This window comes from Anser cygnoides, chromosome 4, assembly GCF_040182565.1.
Source record: "Anser cygnoides isolate HZ-2024a breed goose chromosome 4, Taihu_goose_T2T_genome, whole genome shotgun sequence".
NCBI lineage: Eukaryota > Metazoa > Chordata > Aves > Anseriformes > Anatidae > Anser > Anser cygnoides.
In genome coordinates, this window is record NC_089876.1 from 30,949,066 (window position 1) to 30,966,814 (window position 17,749).

Consider the following 17,749-nt stretch of genomic DNA (forward strand, 5'->3'; position numbering starts at 1 on the left):
TTCAAAGAAAGCTAAAAGCCCTTATGCCCCACTCTTTTGCCACTCCCGCAATACCCTAAAATGATGAACCAGCAGAAGGCATGTAATTACTTCAGTTGTTAGAGGGAATTCATCCTCTTATAATCGGATGTCTAGAAAAAGAACATCAGAACAGAAAATTTCCTTGAAGATTGGGATCTTCTTATATGATTAAAGATGTTCCACCTGGCTTGCATTTGAGCGAAGAACAATTGTCTTCTACAAGATGCAAACCTGATTAGAAGTGTAGTAATCTGAACAGTACATTACAAACAGATGTTACTCCACATTTTTCAGCTTTTTCTATAAATATTCATCTGAACAGTCTTTGCAGCAGTTCAGTTTGAGAAGATTGCATGAAATCAACATGACGGAACACTTAATTTTTGATATCTATTTGACCAGAGCATTAAATTGTCATTAACGGGAATTTTTCCCTTTTGGCACAGTAAGTTTCTACTTGTAGTGCTTTTAGTATTTATTTAGTTTACTAACTTCCTGAGGAGTGAAAGATTTTGAAATGTTGTTGAAAACACTAGAACAAAATCATTCCCATCCTAGGTTTAAAACTGACAGCTATATGGAAGATATTTTTGTTCCTTTGGTCTGGTTTTGACATCAGTCTGCTGCCATTTTCTCCCTGTCATTGGGAGTAAGCCACAGACACTGCAGATGAGAAAGCACGTGCAGAACCATTTTCAAATTTCGGCTGCATCAGTCTAGAAAAGGTGTAAGAGCAGTGTCTTAAACTGAAGCCTGCATGGAGCAGGTGGCTCTGTTTATTTACATCACCTTGATAGAAAATGAAGAAGAAACCAAGATACTGGCTGCTTCCTGAAAAACAGAAGTGTGGGAGCAGTCAGGTCACTACTTCTGAAATATTTCACAACTAAAAGGCTTTTCTTGAAAAGTCTGTAGTGGGAGGAGCTGCAGCTAGGAGTGTCAGTTGACATAAGCTACTTGCTTTCTTGCTCAGGCTGTGCACGTGGGGTCATACGTGCTGATCCTGAAACTTTAATAATGTTGTGCTCTGACTGTAGCGTGTGCGTTCCTAATCCCTGTAAAAGTCACTGTCTGCCTATTTTGTTTCTGTACAAAATGCATTAAGTGTCTTGCTGTGATAAAGCATTAACATTGATACCTACTGGGAGGAGAGAGAAGGTGGATGTGAGGAATTTCAGGGTTTAAGACCTAGAAATGGAGAAAGCCTGTTCAGAGGTTGTTGGCATTTAAATGAGGGGTGTGAAGCTGATGAGCTACCAGGCAAGTAATTAATTGCCTGTTGCTGTGATGGTGGTACGGCTAGAAAGGATTTCTAAGTTTTCTCAAGTGGGCAGATGGATTTGTATAAATGCAGGCTCGCGCTTCCTTTTCCTTTGTGCTTCTCCATTCCTAATGTGGCTCAACAAGGACATTGAAGCTGCGGGCAGTGCATGGTGGCTGAGCCTTACTGCCCTTACAAAAACAAGAGGCCACAAAGCTGGCTAGTGCCAGGACAGATAGCAAGTGTTGTTGAAACTAATCAGTACTTGAGACTCCAATACTGCTGCTAGCTCTATAAACACCTTCTATGATGTCTCTGCATCTGTCTGGAAGTAATGTGCTCATCGTTTTACTTGAGTGATTTGGAGTCCGAAGTATGCAAGCAAGACGTGGACTTCATGCATTGTGAGCAGACAGTGTCTCTATATTTACTGAACTTTGCTTATATTTGCTTATCAAGGGAGTTTCCAGAAAGTGCAGTCCCTCAATGAATTGTTCGTGACTTCATCCTACTTCTAGGGATTGTAGTTATTAGATTCAAGGAGATTTAGGATGCTAATATAGATTCCCTGAAGACTAGATTGACTCCCAAAATCACCTGCGTATTGTCAGCAAGAGTAACAGTTCTAAGTTGTGCCTACTGACAGATGCTGTAATGCTTTCTATGTTGGTACCAGCGCATGGAATATGGTTTGTGAAACTGTTTTCCATGTCTGACAATGCATTGTTGAGTCCTGTCTGATGTTTTGTCTGGAGAGGTGTGCTGAGAGCCTGACATTGTGTGACTTAAATTATTTGTGCAGCATGTCAGCAGCTGTTGGTATCATCTCTTCTGTCCTGCTGATGTCCTTTTGCAGTTTGTCTTCCAGCGAGTGTAACTGTGGCAACAATTAACAAATAGTATTTAAATCCTTTTTGCAAGATCCATTATGAGTTCCCTTCTTGTCCCAAAACTCTTTACTTTTTAAACAGTATTCAGCATATGTAAATTATCTGTAAAGGTCTAAGCATAGAGTGTAAACTCACATAGATATTTGCAAACATTAAGGGTTTTTTGTTGTGTACATGCTGCTGCTATCTAGCCTAGAAATATTTCATTTTTTTCCCCTTTTAAATCTAATTGCATTTATGTTAACATTAGTGTTCCAGTAAATACTGACAACAGCAGGATTTGGGAGATATAGGGTTTTACAGCGCAATGTGAAGGCTGTACCTTTGGGAAATCTAGAGCAAGCAGCCAAATAATCCAGATTCTAATTTAGTGGTAAAGCAAATATGTAGCATTTAAAATTACAGTAGATAAGAAGCAATCTGACACCAGAAGCAAACAAGAAACAGCTCACAGCCCCTAATCACCTGATGTTTTTAGTCATTTTGGTCAGCTTGTTTTTAAATCCATACATGAAATAGATTACTGCAAACTCCTATTGTGAGTTTGGGTGCAATTGCAAATGAGCAAAATGGCTGCTGAATGCTGAAAATGGCTATTAATACCTTTTCAAAAAAAGAAGAAATCGACCTTCTAAAACTTAATGTTCCAGTCTAAATCTAAGCATAGGAAGAGAGAACCTTACTTAGCCTGGAAGTTGTATGCTAATTTCCCTGTGAAAGAAGAAATGTCCTGAAATATGATCGCTTTTTGTTTTACAAGAACAAGAGGTAATAAGCTGGTTGAATTATTTTTGATTTTTGAGGAAGAAGTGGTGCATACGTCCATCCCTCAGCTTTTTCAATCCTAAGAACATATTGAGTTGATGAAACTGCAGCAATTTTTAAACAAAAATAAACGCTAAATGGGAAAACGTTACTTTTCATTAGCTTAGAAGGCCAGGAACCTAGTTCAATGTGAATGGAGCTTGTTAATAACAGCTTTCATGAGGAACATCCCTTGTTCCCAGGATTGATGCTAGAGACATAAGAAGTTAGTACCAAGCACGCACGGTGTCCTATGTTCATGGTGCCCAGTGTCTTATTAGTTTAGGCTGCTTAGTGGGGTATGTGCATCTTCATAGGTAAATTCAACTTGGTATGGCCTTTAGGCAAGCATAAGCTGGTTGTCTGCAAAGTCCTTCTTTGATGTTTGAATTTGTCTTGGTGCATTATATGAACGTTTATTTGGATCACAAGGAAAAAAAAGGTATATGAATTGATGGAGCAGAATGCTTTCTTAGCTCCAAGAGTTAAACAGCCTCCAAAATTGCATGTGGCTTTATAAAACACAGTCATATGTTGGACCAAACCTGGAAGTGCTGAGGGAACAGGGGTCTAATGGATTATGACTGAATTGGGTGGACGAGAGATGATTAAATTTATATCTGACATTTTCCTACCCACAAAGCAGTAGAGATTGTCCCAGGTACATGTTAGACTTGTTCATTTCTATTGTTTTCTGTAATGTATAAGTGAGGTTACTTAAGTAATGTTTTGGATGCATTTTGGCAGTTGGGGAAAAACTGTTTCTCATAAGAGCTCAGGATCTTATATAGGCTTTTTCATTCTAAAAAAAAACATTTTTTAGAATAAACGATAATACTAAATACATGTGGGAGCAAGATGAATGCAGAACACGAAGGCATTATTGCACCCTTCTACGGGTGGCTGTACCTGCTGCTAGTAGCACAACTGCATGTGGTACATGAAGGCTGAAGATTTTATGAAATTGAAGTTTAAGAGAGGATTTGGCTGTCCTGGAGAAATGCATGTGCAGTTAAGGCTAGTCTTGGAAGTAGACAGTGACAGGTGAGGTGGAGAAGGTCTCCTAAGTAGATGGATATTATGTCCACTTAGGAGAGATTATAACCCTTCTGAGGGGGTTCCAGCTGAATGTGATGCTTCCTACTTCATCTGCTGCTTCTGCAGACCCACTTTTCTTTGCATCCACCAGCTTCTCTTCCAGTTCTCTGCAGCCTTCTGCATCGTGAAGCAGTTTAATTCCTTCAAAGGAATGTGAAAAGTAACATACTTGATCATTGTTTGATTTGACAAGAGCTACCTCTGAACTGAGCATGTTGCTTCCAAGTTTAAAATGCTGTCAACATATGGGCATCTTTCCTACACTTGACTACGAGCTGAAATCTTAAAGAGGGTCTTGCTAGAGTGTTCACAGGACATTAATATTGAAAGCCTGATTTGTCATAAAACCTCAAAAGCGATAGTCTGATAACTTTTTTCCCACTGTGTGGTAATAGAGTGTAGCAACAAAAATAGCTTTGAGAAGGATAAAGGTCTTGTCTTGAGGTTAAAAAGGAGAGTTCTCAGGTTCCACAAAGTGCAACGTGGGTAGTATTTCCCTTCTACAACGTGGTTACTTAGTTGTCAGAAATATCTTGAAGCAACAATGTATGCACATTAGGCAGTTCTGACTGTATAATACCTTTCTTGTGTGTCTGCATACGATCACGTGCTCCCCTGAGCCATGCCTGGTTTAGGGATAACTTCCCAGTGTGCTGGGAGATGCATTGGAGGGCTTGCCGAATACCTGCTCTTTTAGCAGTTAGGAATCAAGCTCTGTTCAGAGGGCTGGGAGTACTTTACATGCAGGAGAGGTAGCCCTACATTAGCCCTTACATTAGTCAAGTAAAAGGAAGCTCTGGGTGCGTGTGCCCAGCGTCAGTTGCAGCGCATGGACTGCATACAGGTTGGTCTGAGCAGAGGCTCTGTTGTGGAATTGATAAGCAGTGTCACCTAATGTTCCTGTAAAGCAATCCCACTACTGAAAAGGAATTGTTTGCACTGTCTTCATGGACCTCAGAAGGATTGTGATGGCCGATATTAACTCATGAAGGAGTGAGAGGAACGTTCTCTCTGCTCTGCAAGCTTACAAGCAGACTCCAACATGCTGTATTTGCTCTTGGATGCCAAACCAACATCCTGCAGCACACGACAGTTTTGTCTCGTGGCGTTGAGGGGTTTGGTCACTGACAAATAATCCTCTACAAATTCAAAAGCCTGAAGTCAGGTACAATGTAAGTATGAAGGTAGGTGAACTGGGGAAGAGAGATGTCTCGTGATACAGGCAGTATTGCCACTGCATTTGTCATTCCTTAATTAAAAGCAGACACAAAGCTGCACAGCTGTGGTAGCCTATTGAATAGGAACTGGGTTTTGCCATTGTTCTAATCCCCATCTGAAGGCTGGTACCCACATAATACTCGGTCTGATTGTAATACAGCCTCACTTCAAAGTATTGCATTCCAGTTTGAGGAAGTTACTCCGTGCACAAAGAGGTGAATTATCATTGCTGTTCTTAGTGTTACATGTTCAGTTAGGTATTTTCAAACCTACATGTCTGTGGTGTGATCTGGTGTAGAGAAGAGGACATCTCAAGAGCAAATAAACTTTGCCCAGCTGAAACTGTTTTGCTTTTCCTCCTACTCATTCTCTTCCGATAGACTTTTGAAAGTCACTTATGCTCATGAAAACCTCTCTGTGCAGCAGCATGGCTTCATCACAGAGTGAAACTTGTTTTGCATGTGTGATGAGTGCCATACTAGTGGCACTATGCAAGCTTATCTAGTCTGTGCCGTTGCCATGTTTTGTGTACTGACAAAGTTTTTGCTGCTCCCAGTATTTCAAAGCTAACTGCCCCATGAAAGAGTCCTCTTAGCTCTATTTGTTAGTAAATATCAGGGATGAAGATGTCAGAACAAAATGAATAAATAGATTTCATTGTTGGGGAGAAACTGAGCTGATCAATCTTAGTTGCAAACAAACAAGAAAACATTTCTCTGAAACTTAAGCCAACAGGATAATTTATTTTTGCCTGAATTGCTGCCCTAGAAGCTAGAAGGGACTGAAAGATATGCTCAAAGCATAGTTTTCAAACACCAAGCAAGTATTGCTTCAAAACAAAACAAAAAAAAACTTGTAAAAGCTTCCAATGTTGCTTTCACAATGTGAATTCTGTTGGCATAAATCATGGGAAAGGCCCTAATAGGGAGAGGCTGTTTCTGCTGACACAGAGAGTAAGCACCTGGAGACACCTCTTCAAATGCACAAATGGCCGTGACAATCTAGCTTAATTCTCAGTGGGATTTAAGAGTCCAAATTACATTTATAACTCAAGGATGTGTGTGTGGGGGAGGCATCTTCCAAATTATTTCAAGTTCAGACATGATGGAAAATGTATTTGTCCCTTCATTTCTATTTCTTTATTGTTATGCTGTTGATTGCTTTGCTATTTGCATTGAATCACCATGAATGGAGGTCTTCAAAAAATGTGTAGGTGTGGTGCTTGGTGACGTGGTGTAATGGTAGACTTGGCAGTGCTAGGTTAAAGGATGGGCCAGATCATTTTAGAGGTATTTTCCAACTTAGTTGATTCTATGATTCTATTTTCCCATAGATATTGATGTCTTGTCTGTTTTCCCTTCATATGTCTCAAAACATACTACTGAGGAAAAGAAAAAGAACAGAACAGAGCCCGCGCCTTTGTTGTGGCTGTTGGCAGGTTCCAACTCCTGCTTGTTAAGTTCTTGTAAGGTGTTGGTACCATGAGGGCAGGACAGAGAGGTGGTGACCTCATGCAATCTTCCCTGCAGCTGGGACATGTACAAGCTTATTCTGTCACCCAATTGCTCATTTTCATAGGCCATATAGGAAGCTAATTATCTTGGAGACGTTGGGTAGGATTGTCCAGTGCAATGAAAGCTTGGGAGAGGAAAGGCTGAGAACTAACAGGGTGTCGTGCACTTGTTTCCCATTCGAAACTGTGTTGGGTACATCAGTATTTTTCCACGTATCTGGCTGCATGGTACGAGCCTTAGGACAGCGGGTTGGTCTTGCAGAATCTTTTCAAAAGGCAGCATTAAGAAGGGACGTGATTGCCAGCAAGGTGTGTTTGCTGGCACAGAAATTGCACCAGCAGGACAGCAGAATGGAGCCACCTATGCTGTTTCTTTATGTTTTTACGTTCATGTTTTAAAAAACAAAAACACCTTCTTTCAAGCACACTGACTCCTCTTTCCCTGGAGAGGAGCGGCTGGGTGATGAGTGTATTTGAAAAGCTGGCTCTGCAGACCACCTTGCCCAGTGGTTTGTCCCTGGCTAAAACCTGTTAGTATTGTTTCTGAAGGTCCTGAGTGTGAGAAGGAAAGCTATAAGGTCTGACAATTAATCCATTTCATTAGTGTTGTTTGAAACATTAGATATGATTTTAGCTCATTTCCCTCAGTATTCACAGAATATATATTTTCATTGACTCCTTGTATGTGTGGCTACTGTGCATGTGTAGTAAGTGTTGATTTTTGGAGCGTATTTAAAGTTTTGTTCTACATTTTTCTTTGGACCTGCAGGTTCCCCTGGAAAACAAATGGATAACTCGTCCAGCAATCAAGGAAATAACTTCGGGACTGCAACCAAGGCTGGAAAACTGAGCCATGCTTTCAGAGATCCCCGGGCAGGGAGGAAGACAGCAGAGGGACAAGTGCCAAAAGGTGGTGATGAGTCAGAGAGTGATTTTGAATCTGATCCTCCCTCTCCAAAGAGCAGCGAGGAAGAAGAAGAGCAGGAGGATGAGGAAGTCTTACAAGGTGAGAATGGAGACTTCAACGATGACAATGATACGGAACCAGAGAACTTAGGCCACCGGCCTCTCCTCATGGACTCTGAGGAAGAGGCAGAGGAAGAGGAGGAAGAAAAGCAAAGTTCTGACTCCGATTCTGATCGCACCAAGCAAAAATCTGTGAAAGGGCTCTCGAGCAGTAGGTTCAGAGGTGGCGTGGGCGTCAGTGAAGTTAAAGAACCCAGTTTAATGCATACGTCTCAGGTGCCAACTACTGTAATCAAGGCGAGCCCCGTCCAAGAATTTGATGTGTTTGGGGCAGTGCCCTTTTTTTCTCTTCAGCCTCAAGCAAGAGAGAAGAGTGACAAAAGTACCCCTTCTCAGACTGCTTTTCCCAGCCTCAACCAAGAGCAGGATGACTTTGATGTTTTCACAAAAGCCCCGTTCAGCAAAAAGGTGTCACAGCAAGATGGCCAGCTGGTGGGCACTGAGGCTCACCTCTCGCCCACCTCGCCGCGGGGTGTCGATGTTTTTGGCTGCACCCCGTTTCAGCCTTCTCTTCTCCCCAGGGTGAGCGGGAGTAAAGAGGACCTGTTTGGGCTGATTCCTTTTGAAGAGATCACAGGGAGTCAGCAGCAGCAAAAGGTGAAGCAGCAGCGAAACCTGCAGAAACTTTCGTCCCGCCAAAGGCGCATGAAACAGGAGGTCTCGAAGAACAATGGCAAGCGCCACCATGGCACCCCGACCACCACGAAGAAGCCTTTGAAGCCCAACTACCGCACCCCGGAGAGAGCCCGCAGGCACAAGAAAGCAGGCCGCAGGGACTCCCAGAGCAGCAATGAGTTCCTGACCATCTCGGACTCCAAAGAGAACATAAGCGTCTCCTTGACGGACAGCAAAGATCGAACCAACCCTCTGCAGACAGATGAGAATCTGCTGGATCCTTTTGGAGCCAAACCCTTCCACCCACCAGACTTGATGCGGCATCCCCAGCACCAAGGGTTTGGTGACAACTGCGGGGATCACGGTGCAGTAGTAGTGGCTAGTAGGCCTAGGCAGAGCTCCTTGCATGGAGCCGTCCACGGTGGCGATGGGCTGAAAACAGATGACTTTGGTGCAGTACCCTTCACAGAACTTGTTGTGCAGAGTGCCCAGAGCCAGCAGCAGCAGGCACTCGAGTTGGATCCCTTTGGAGCAGCTCCGTTTCCTTCCAAACAGTAAATGCTTCCAGTGGGTTCCCCCTTCCACCTCTCGGGGTCACTTGGTAGTGGTTTTAATTAGTGGAGTAATTTATCTGGTTGACAGGGACCTGGGCTATAGTTTATTCAAGTTAAAGAAGGCATGGCCAACTTGCACAATGAAATTCAGAATTATAGCAATTGTTATCATTTTTTTGGAGAAAAATAGAAAAAAACAAAACTCCTCAGGAGCATCCTTTATGACAGATGGATCCCAGAACATAAAGAGGAATCAGATGTGAATCAGTGTCTGTCACTGACTCTTGGCCCTGGAACATATTGTCATTCTGCACTTTCGCATTGCCTTTTCAGCCCTCAGTGATGTGCTGAGGTGGAGGGAGGGGGACAGGCAGAGATCACATGAGAAAGGTTTTCCATATATACAGGTAGGCTAAAGGAACTGTGGTTCTTCTTTGTGTCTCGGTTGCAGTAGACCCAAGAACCTAAACGTACTAATATCCAGATTGATATGCTGGAAATAGTCAAGTCTTTGCTTCCTAGATGAAAACTACCTTTATTAATTTTAAAATAAAGAAGCCAAGTCTTCAAGGGGCTGTGGCCCAGAATTCCAGAGTGTGGCTATGGCTTGGGACCTGATAGACATCTATGCAGCTGCAGAGCTGAGAGGCAGATTATTTTTTTGTGTGCCTAAATGTTCAATTTTATTATTATTATTTTTTTACAGTAAGTGCCATTAATGTAAAATAGCAAACTGGAAGTCTAGAGTTAAAACTAAAGATGCAGAGAATATAATGGTTTGTGAAATGGAAAGTATGAATGTAGGGAGTAAACCGGCAGGGATGCAGCCAGTGTTTGCAGCACTTTGAAGACTACTCAGTACGCTGGGGAAGAGAGGCTGGTTTACATGAGTAAGAATCTGGCACAGATGGAGTATTGCAGATGACTTGAACAGTTGACTGTGAAATGCACCATCAGTTTTATTTGATTACAAAGTGGGGTTTGTGTCTAAAAACACCTTTTCTTTTCCTCTTGGATTTTTATTGCAAAGAAAGCGTGTATTCTTTCAAAACTCATGTTGTTTTTTAAAACAATAATAATTTTATGAAATGACTGTAACCTAATGTTCTCAAGTTCTGATGAATCTGCTATTGTACTTAAGTGTATTTTATAAGAAAGTTTTGCTAAATGCACTGAGCTTTGAAGAAGCTTATCTGAAACCAGATTTGTTTCAGACCAGAAGCAGTAAGCAGCAGGTAGCCTGCAGATGCTGATCGCTACTGTACCAGTAAACTGCGTTTCACACCACGAAGCCTTACAGGCAGGATTCCTGTCCTGCTGCACAGTACCTCCGAGACATTAGGTGCACGAGACGTGGCTGAGAGCTTGGAGCCTGCAGTGCTGGCAGCTGCTGGGAAGGAAGGGGACGCGAACAGGCTCGCTGGAGAGATGTCCTTCCTGCGTCGTGTGCAGGTGGGCCTGCACCCCGCTGCCTTGCGGCCTGCATCAAGCCGTTTACACTGACCGCAGAGCGAGTACAAATCAGAATGACCCAGTTTGCCTTGCTTCCGTGGCAATCCTAAAGAGGAGGTGGCAGGAGGTGGTTCCTCTGCTTGTCTCAGCTTTATGTCCTGCTCTACCGAATGTTGAAGAGTAAATGTAAAGTAGATGTTCACATATGGTGACCATAAAAGTTTAAGGTTGTTTTTCCCTGCCCTCCCTTCCGCCCCCCCCCCCCCCTTAGCAGGAGGTGAAGTGAAATATTTAGGGTTGTGTTTTCTTTTTTTTTTTTCCTGAAGTCTACTGCTGGTTATACAGTCACCCTGAGATCTGTGAGGATCACGGTAGATCCCTTAAATATCTGTTTAAAGATGGCATGTTAAAAACAAATCCCTTTTTTCTTTTGTGGGCTGGTTTGATAAAATGCTGCCTCACGTATCTAGTGAGTTTGTTTCCCTTAGTCCTGGATTCTGAAACTAGCTCATGCGTATCTGTACACTTTGATTATCTTCCTTTATTAATTTTTTTTTTCTGACAAGGTGAAAGAGAAATATTACAGCTCTGCTTGGTTACGAATGACTTGTTCAGGCTTAGAATTTAAGCTTTTAGGAATACGTGAGTAGAAATGTTTCAACTCTATTTGCACAGGAGTTTCTTAGGCTTTATTACTACTGTTCTCACCTGTTGGGTTTTTTTTTATGCCAAAGGCTGTAAGAAACGCACGCCAAGTCTGTAGCATTTTCTGATACTCAGGTTAACTGTGATTTTGTTTTTATGCGCATGCTTATTAGCTGCCTTCCTACAGTTTCCTTTTGAACTGTTACTTACCTGCCTAAAGACACTTGTTAGTACAGAATATTATGACAAATGGGGCAGATAGGTGGAAACAAGAAAAAAAGCAACTGACCTGCTGCTTTTGCTGGTGGAAGAGCAGCATCAGGGTTTGCACGGCTGTTGGATGCTGGAGGTGTGGGTTAGCAATGTGCACCGGGACTGGGCTTAACACCACTGCCTAAGAGCAGCAGTGGTTCGCCCTTGAACACTGAGGGGAAAGGCAGTGTGCCGACAGACCTAGCGTTGGTCTAACTCCTCAGGTAAATCCAGCGAAGAGGGAGTTGGGTTTGTTTTTTGTCTGATGACCCTGAGATGCAGGCTGAGGAGTGTAACAGGTTTTCCTTGTGTGGTGGGTGTTGTCTTTTTTGTTATTTTTTTGTTTTTGACAGAAGGCTCGTAAGTGGTTTCATTACAGGAAAGCTGGAGTTGGGTTGTACACAAACTGATAGAGGAGATGAAAGCAAAACGTAAACCCAAGTTACTCTAAAACTGGCATAATGGTTGCATATGAGTTAGGGCCGATGATGCTTGCTTTCTTCTGGCCTTAATAAACCTTGCTCTTTGTACTCTACTTACGAAACAGCTTTTTGCATAAACGTAATTTTTATGTTTCTGACGTGAAAATGATTGTTTTTTCTTCTGACTGAGAAGAGATCAGCATGCCTCGCTTGACTTGGCATGCTGTATTTGGTCTGCAGCTTGGGTTTAAGATTCAGCTAAGATTCAACAGAGACAAAACATGGTACTGCTGGGGAACATGGTATACTTTTGCCTGTATTCAGTGTGTGTGCATGCTCATCTGTGCACTTGTCATGGAGTCTTTTGTGACCTTACGTGAAGTACTGGAAAGACCAGACTTGTACCATACTGTCTGTGAAGACAGTGATGGCAAGGTAAGGAACTAACGCTTCCCTTCCAACAGAAAATATCAATTAATTTTTACAGTTCTTTCAGTGTGTTGAATGACTGAACCATAGACCTTTCAGAATCGGCTGCTCAGGACAGAGATTCTGTCAGAGGTACTAAGGAGTCCTTCTTCATGGTGACGGTCATGAAAAGAAAAACAAGAAGTTGAGTTTCTCTGCAGACTCTCAGATAGCCTTGAGATGTGCGTAATTGCTTTTGCTGACTTGTAACGTGGGACCTGCAAAAACCAACTTGCAAGGAAATAGCTTTTAATAATTCTGGTTGTCCCAGTTAGTAAAACTAAGTACTGTGAAAATAAGTTGATATATTTGCTACTGTGAGAATAAGAGTTTATCTGGAGTATTTTATACTATATTGTGTATTTTTATATATGAAAAGTATATATAAAACATACACGTGATCACACACATCATGCTATATTTTTAGTAACAGTGCAGCCACAATCATTTCGATGGAATTAGGAAGAGCGAATGAGTGAAATCTGCAAAAGAAAAAAGTGTAAAGGGTGGCTGCTGAGTTACTTTTCCTGCTTCTTTTGAAAGGAAAATCAAGGAAATTGTGTGTATAGCTAAGTCCGTGACTAAGGCATCACCTACTATTAAAGAGCATAAAAACTATTTTAAAATTGCTGGCATTCAGCTTTTAAGTGCACTTTCCTGAACTACACTTCCATTTCTTGTTAGACTTCAAGTTTCTAAAGCTTTTTTGTGTACCACTAAACAGAGAACTTTTAACTTTTTTGTGAAACTGATGTACATCATAAAATACTGCAGTTGTTAAATAAACAAACATGGTAACAGTGACTTTGCAGATCTCCTTAAACATGGCATGATTAAGTATTCACGTTTAGGCTTTAAGTTATTCACTATAAGCAATGCTACTTTTTCTGGTTGCTTTTTGTAACTGTAGATTACTGTTGGTATTTTTTTACATGTTAAAGATGACAGTCGGGCAGGTAATACAACCATCTTTGTTCAACTTGTGAAAACCTGTTGATAATGTATTGCTTTTATTTCTTAGTTTCAGTATTTCCTCTTAAAGCCTTCCTGCAGAACGGTTTTAAAAAGATGCATTCAGATTCCTAGGCACTAACTGAAGCTTTGTCCCTTTTCAAAGTGGCCAGAACTTTCAGTATAGTTTCCATTTAACTTCAGACTCAGTTCTGCACTTAATCTTTTAGACATAATTTTCACTTGATTTGACCCATTCTGCCAACTGTTTGATAGAGCATTTTTTGGAGCTTGTTTGTACTGATTTCACTATTATGGAAGCTGAAGAAAGAACAAAATCTGTAACAAGACTGAGTGGTAGCAGGACACATACTCCATTGTAGCTCATGTCTTGGTTGTTCTGTCCTTTGTCTATTGCCCTTTTTAGTCTAATTTTGTTACAAGCAACCCCACATTTTAATTGGAAGCTTCAGCTTGAGCAAAAGTAAACAAGCATAGCTGTTAAAAGTTTGTGCCTTAAAGTTTTAAGTCCAGTTAGTGTAGTACACTTAGAATACATGCCCTGCCAGTCCATGCTATGCCTCGGTAAGTCATGAGACAGCCTCTCCATTTATTTAAAACCTTGGGGAGGTACCAAATGTGTGGTGAAGCAGTTCATGTATGTCATTTGTGACATGCTTGAGTACAGTATTCAAAACAAAAAGGTTACCCCAAGCAAACATCCAGCGAACCAGAATTTCACAGAATCACAGAATTGTAGGGGGGGGAAGGGACCTCGAGAGATCATCGGGTCCAACCTCGCTGCCAAAGCAGGTTCCCTAGAGCAGGTTGCCCAGGTAGGCGTCCAGACGGGCCTTGAATATCTCCAGAGAAGGAGACTCCACAACCCCCCGGGCAGCCTATTCTGGTGCTCCGTCACCCTCACCGTGAAGAAGTTCTTTCGCATGTTGGTGTGGAACTTCCACTGCTCCATTTTGTGGCCATTGCCCCTAGTCCTGTCCCCACAAACCACTGAAAAGAGGTTGGCCAAATCCCTCTGTCTCCCACACTTCAGGTATTTATAAACATTGATGAGATCCCCTCTCAGTCTTCTTTTCTCCAGGCTGAACAGACCCAGGTCTCTCAGCCTTTCCTCATAAATTTTATTTTTACAGGTTCAGCATTTATTTACAGGTTCAGTATTTACATAAAAGACCATCATGCAGCTTGATGGAATTTTGTCAGGATAATAAAAATGTACAACTTCACAATCAGTTTTCTTATCCAGTGAAAACTGCTACAGTAGTTAGTTTACAAAAAAAAAAGCAAACCATCAAATCAGTACGCTTTCAATACACAATCACACATTCTTCAAATATTGTTCACATGACACTGGAAACAGGCTTTTATAATTGCACGTTCCTTGTCAGGCTTCAGTAGTAGTCATTAGTGCACTTTAAACTTGCTTCACGGTCAAGTTTAAAAAAAAAAACACACAAAAATACATAATCACACGGGAAGGCTCACAAGTCTGGGATTTGAATTTTAAATGCAGAGTTAGTTCTTTCCATTTATGGTTTCTGGTGTTGGGAGGAGAGATAAAGAAACACTGAGCTTCAGTGACAGCACTGCTCTCCTGCCTACTGGCAAAGAAGGTAGTATCCTGCCTTCTCCATACCTGATAAGTGATCAAATACTTGACGGTAAATGTCTATTGCTCTGCTCTTGGCCACATCTCCTTGGCACGTTCCTTGGGAAGAAGGCTGAGGGAGCTGGGCTTGTTAAGCCCACTTGAGGCAGCTTCGGTGGGACTGAACAGCACCTTGCCAGCCTCCAGGAGCGCTTTGCTGATAGGCAGGCTCTCCAGCACTCTGAGCAAGCTCAAGCCCATGGAGGGTCAACCCTCGCTGAGAGGACAGAGTAGCACAGATGAGGCTGGTAGTTCAGCAGGGGTTTGTGTGTCACCCGGCTTTTCATAGGGTTGCCCAAGGTTTTCCTAGCTCATGGCTAGGCCGTGCAATCTCTTGCTATGTAGGAACAAATATTGATAACTGCTTGAGACTACTACAGTTGTCAAACAGCTGAAAGGGACCGGGCAAACATCTGTCCAGCCTGCTCTAAAACTCTGCCTGAGGGCAATGCAGTCTCCTGGAGGTTCCTGCAGTGCAGCAGCATAGATTAGTGGAGTGCCAGGTATCAAGATAACTACTTGTTTATGTACAAGAAAGTATTACACCACTCAGCATTTTCTCTGGGGGAGCTAATTAGATTAGGGAGGTTAATTGCACCTTGTGATGTGTTAAAAACAAGATTACTTAACCCTACGCTTGTTAAAATATCATGTTCCCATGCGTACAAAAACTGCTTTACCTTCACAAGTCCACGCTATACTCAGGACAGGGCTTGCTGTGTCTGTATTGCATGATGTACACTACCGATTGATGCCACCAGTACAACATGACCACTGCCAGGATATGCCACACTTGGTGACTGGAGCCGAGGTAGTTCAGCTGTCCTGCGGGGAACAAAAAGGGCAAGCTGTTAAGTTGTTCAGTTTGGCATTAACTCGTGCAATGCAAGCTGTCTCCTCAGAGGCTCACTATACACTCAGCTGGCTGGGAGGCAGTGTAAGTTCTTTAACAAACTTGATCAGAAGTTGTCTGATTTCTTTTGATGCAAACACACGCAAAGCTTCTCACTTCTTTTGATGCAAATACACACAAAGCTTCGCTCTATGTAAGAACACAAGGTAGAACATCGTCAACCTGCTCTCTCTCAATAACTTTGGGACTCACAGCCGAGACTGAGACACCGTAGGAAGCTGAACTGCATAAAAAACCAAAACAACAACAAAAAAAACCACAGGATTTCCTACCTGGGAAGTATCTTTCAGGAACTTTGGAAATATAGAAGAGAAAAGCTACAGCAGCAATGAAGTACATGACAAGTACACGCGGAGCAAACTCCTGCAAAAGAAAATGAAGCTTTTCTATTCTGTTACAAGATAGAAATAAAATAATAAAAAATCTCTACCTCTATTTAAAAAAGCAAAAGGCAAGACCAAACAATTTTAACTTGGCTGCCTTTGTTATCTATTGAATAGAACAGAGTCCAGTTGAGGAGCTAATGCCAAAACTTGAAAAAAACTGAATGGAAGGCCACAGAAATACTACATAGGAGACCGTGAAGAAAAAAAAGGACTAGCCACTGGAAAGCAACCCATTCATATGACTTGGTTTTTGTAACAGTTTAATTACTGGAAGCAGAGCATTTTCGTCAGCTATGGAAACAAAATGAGTACTATATCTACCATTCTGTTACACCCAGACAAACTAAATGGGGAGGGTGGGGGTAGCAATTACTGCTTATCTGATTTTTAGAAGGCCAGTGTTCAGTACCAGTTCTAAAGCCGCTTATTTGTAAATGCTGCTCTTCCAGATTCAACAGGTGCTCTGGACCAGGCTAAACCACCACCCTAGAAGCCAGTCTTCTTGAAGTGGTAGTCTAAGTACTTGCACTCTTAGTGCTTACTATGAAAAGCAAAGGTTTTCTTCAGCACAATTAGGTCGCTGGGTAATCACAATGATTCCTGGAGTTTACACCTTGGGGCAGACTTCACCTCTTTTAACAGTGCTGTGCTTCCTATTTTCCAGAGCTGGACAACCTTTAACCATGATTTTAAGTGGTAAAACAAGAATGGGAAAATAGTTTATAACTTCACAGCGATGTTAAATGAGATTTGCACGCGAGACAGAGGACTGTGTAGGCAAATACTCATTTTACCACAAGCCCAGGGCACAGAAGAGGAAGAAAATGGTCTTATGGCTCCTTCCTCCTCTGGAACTGCAGGGGCAGAGAGCCCCAGGCGCTTGTGTAGCCTGACCAACCACTTCCTACGCGCCAGCTGACTCCCAAGCCTCGCCCTGGCCTACCTGCACAGACTGCTCTGCCCCTCAGGCAAGCACACAGTTGCCTTGGTATCCAGTTGGCCTTCTCACGATGCAGTTTTAAATCAGTAAAAATTTAATCTACTCAATCTGTTTACTGGCTTTCAGTAAATCTGAGCATTTGCATTTGGACTGTTACATCCAAAGGAATTCTATGCTCTTAAGAGATTTTCACTACCTCTACATCCCCCTTATTTCCAAAAGTCTAAGAGACTCAGGGAAGATGGCAAGTGAAAAGCAAAAGGAATGCTTCTTTCCTTATTATTTTCTTTTACCTGTACAATAGATGCACCAATGCCGCCGTTGAGCCCAACCCAGTGGACTGTAGGAATAATTCCATAGCCAGACACTGAGCAAAAGATGACGGAGCGCAGTCTGTGACACTGTTGTGTGAGGTAACTGGGATGAATCTGAGCAAAAAATACTGCCAGGATCATTGCCAACATAGTGATTAAGTATACCTGACGCCAGTACTAAGGAAAAAAGAAACAAAAGCAAGTTTGTGTATTTTCTCATCTTATGTTAAGGCAAACTCTGGGTAGAAAGATCACGTTACTAAACGCAATGATTCATCATTGTCCTGTCACTTCTGAGACCACAAATTACAACACTGAATGAATATATTCTTATTAA

General features: G+C 42.1%; 2 protein-coding genes across 11 annotated transcripts in view; one reads left to right on the forward strand and one right to left on the reverse strand.

Moving 5' to 3' along the window:
* Positions 1-13,043, forward strand: part of BMP2K (BMP2 inducible kinase) — a 104,570-nt gene extending 91,527 nt beyond the window's left edge. For all 7 annotated transcript variants that reach the window (XM_066996578.1, XM_013190541.3, XM_066996579.1 and 4 more), the window contains one exon: positions 7,575-13,043. In XM_066996578.1, coding sequence (XP_066852679.1) covers positions 7,575-9,004 — 1,430 coding nt within the window. In that variant the 3' untranslated portion in view covers positions 9,005-13,043. The remainder of the gene's footprint in view (positions 1-7,574) is intronic.
* The window catches only part of PAQR3 (progestin and adipoQ receptor family member 3), a 29,416-nt gene that overhangs the window by 9,516 nt on the left and 2,151 nt on the right, over positions 1-17,749 (reverse strand). For 2 of the 4 annotated variants that reach the window (XM_066996590.1, XM_048074495.2), the window contains exons 4-6: positions 17,392-17,589; positions 16,045-16,135; positions 15,540-15,684 (exon numbers count right to left, since the gene is read on the reverse strand). In XM_066996590.1, coding sequence (XP_066852691.1) covers positions 15,542-15,684; positions 16,045-16,135; positions 17,392-17,589 — 432 coding nt within the window. In that variant the 3' untranslated portion in view covers positions 15,540-15,541. Of the gene's footprint in view, positions 1-14,271; positions 14,750-15,539; positions 15,685-16,044; positions 16,136-17,391; positions 17,590-17,749 lie in introns of those variants that run through there. The other 2 variants (XM_048074494.2, XM_066996589.1) reach the window with 2 other exon arrangements.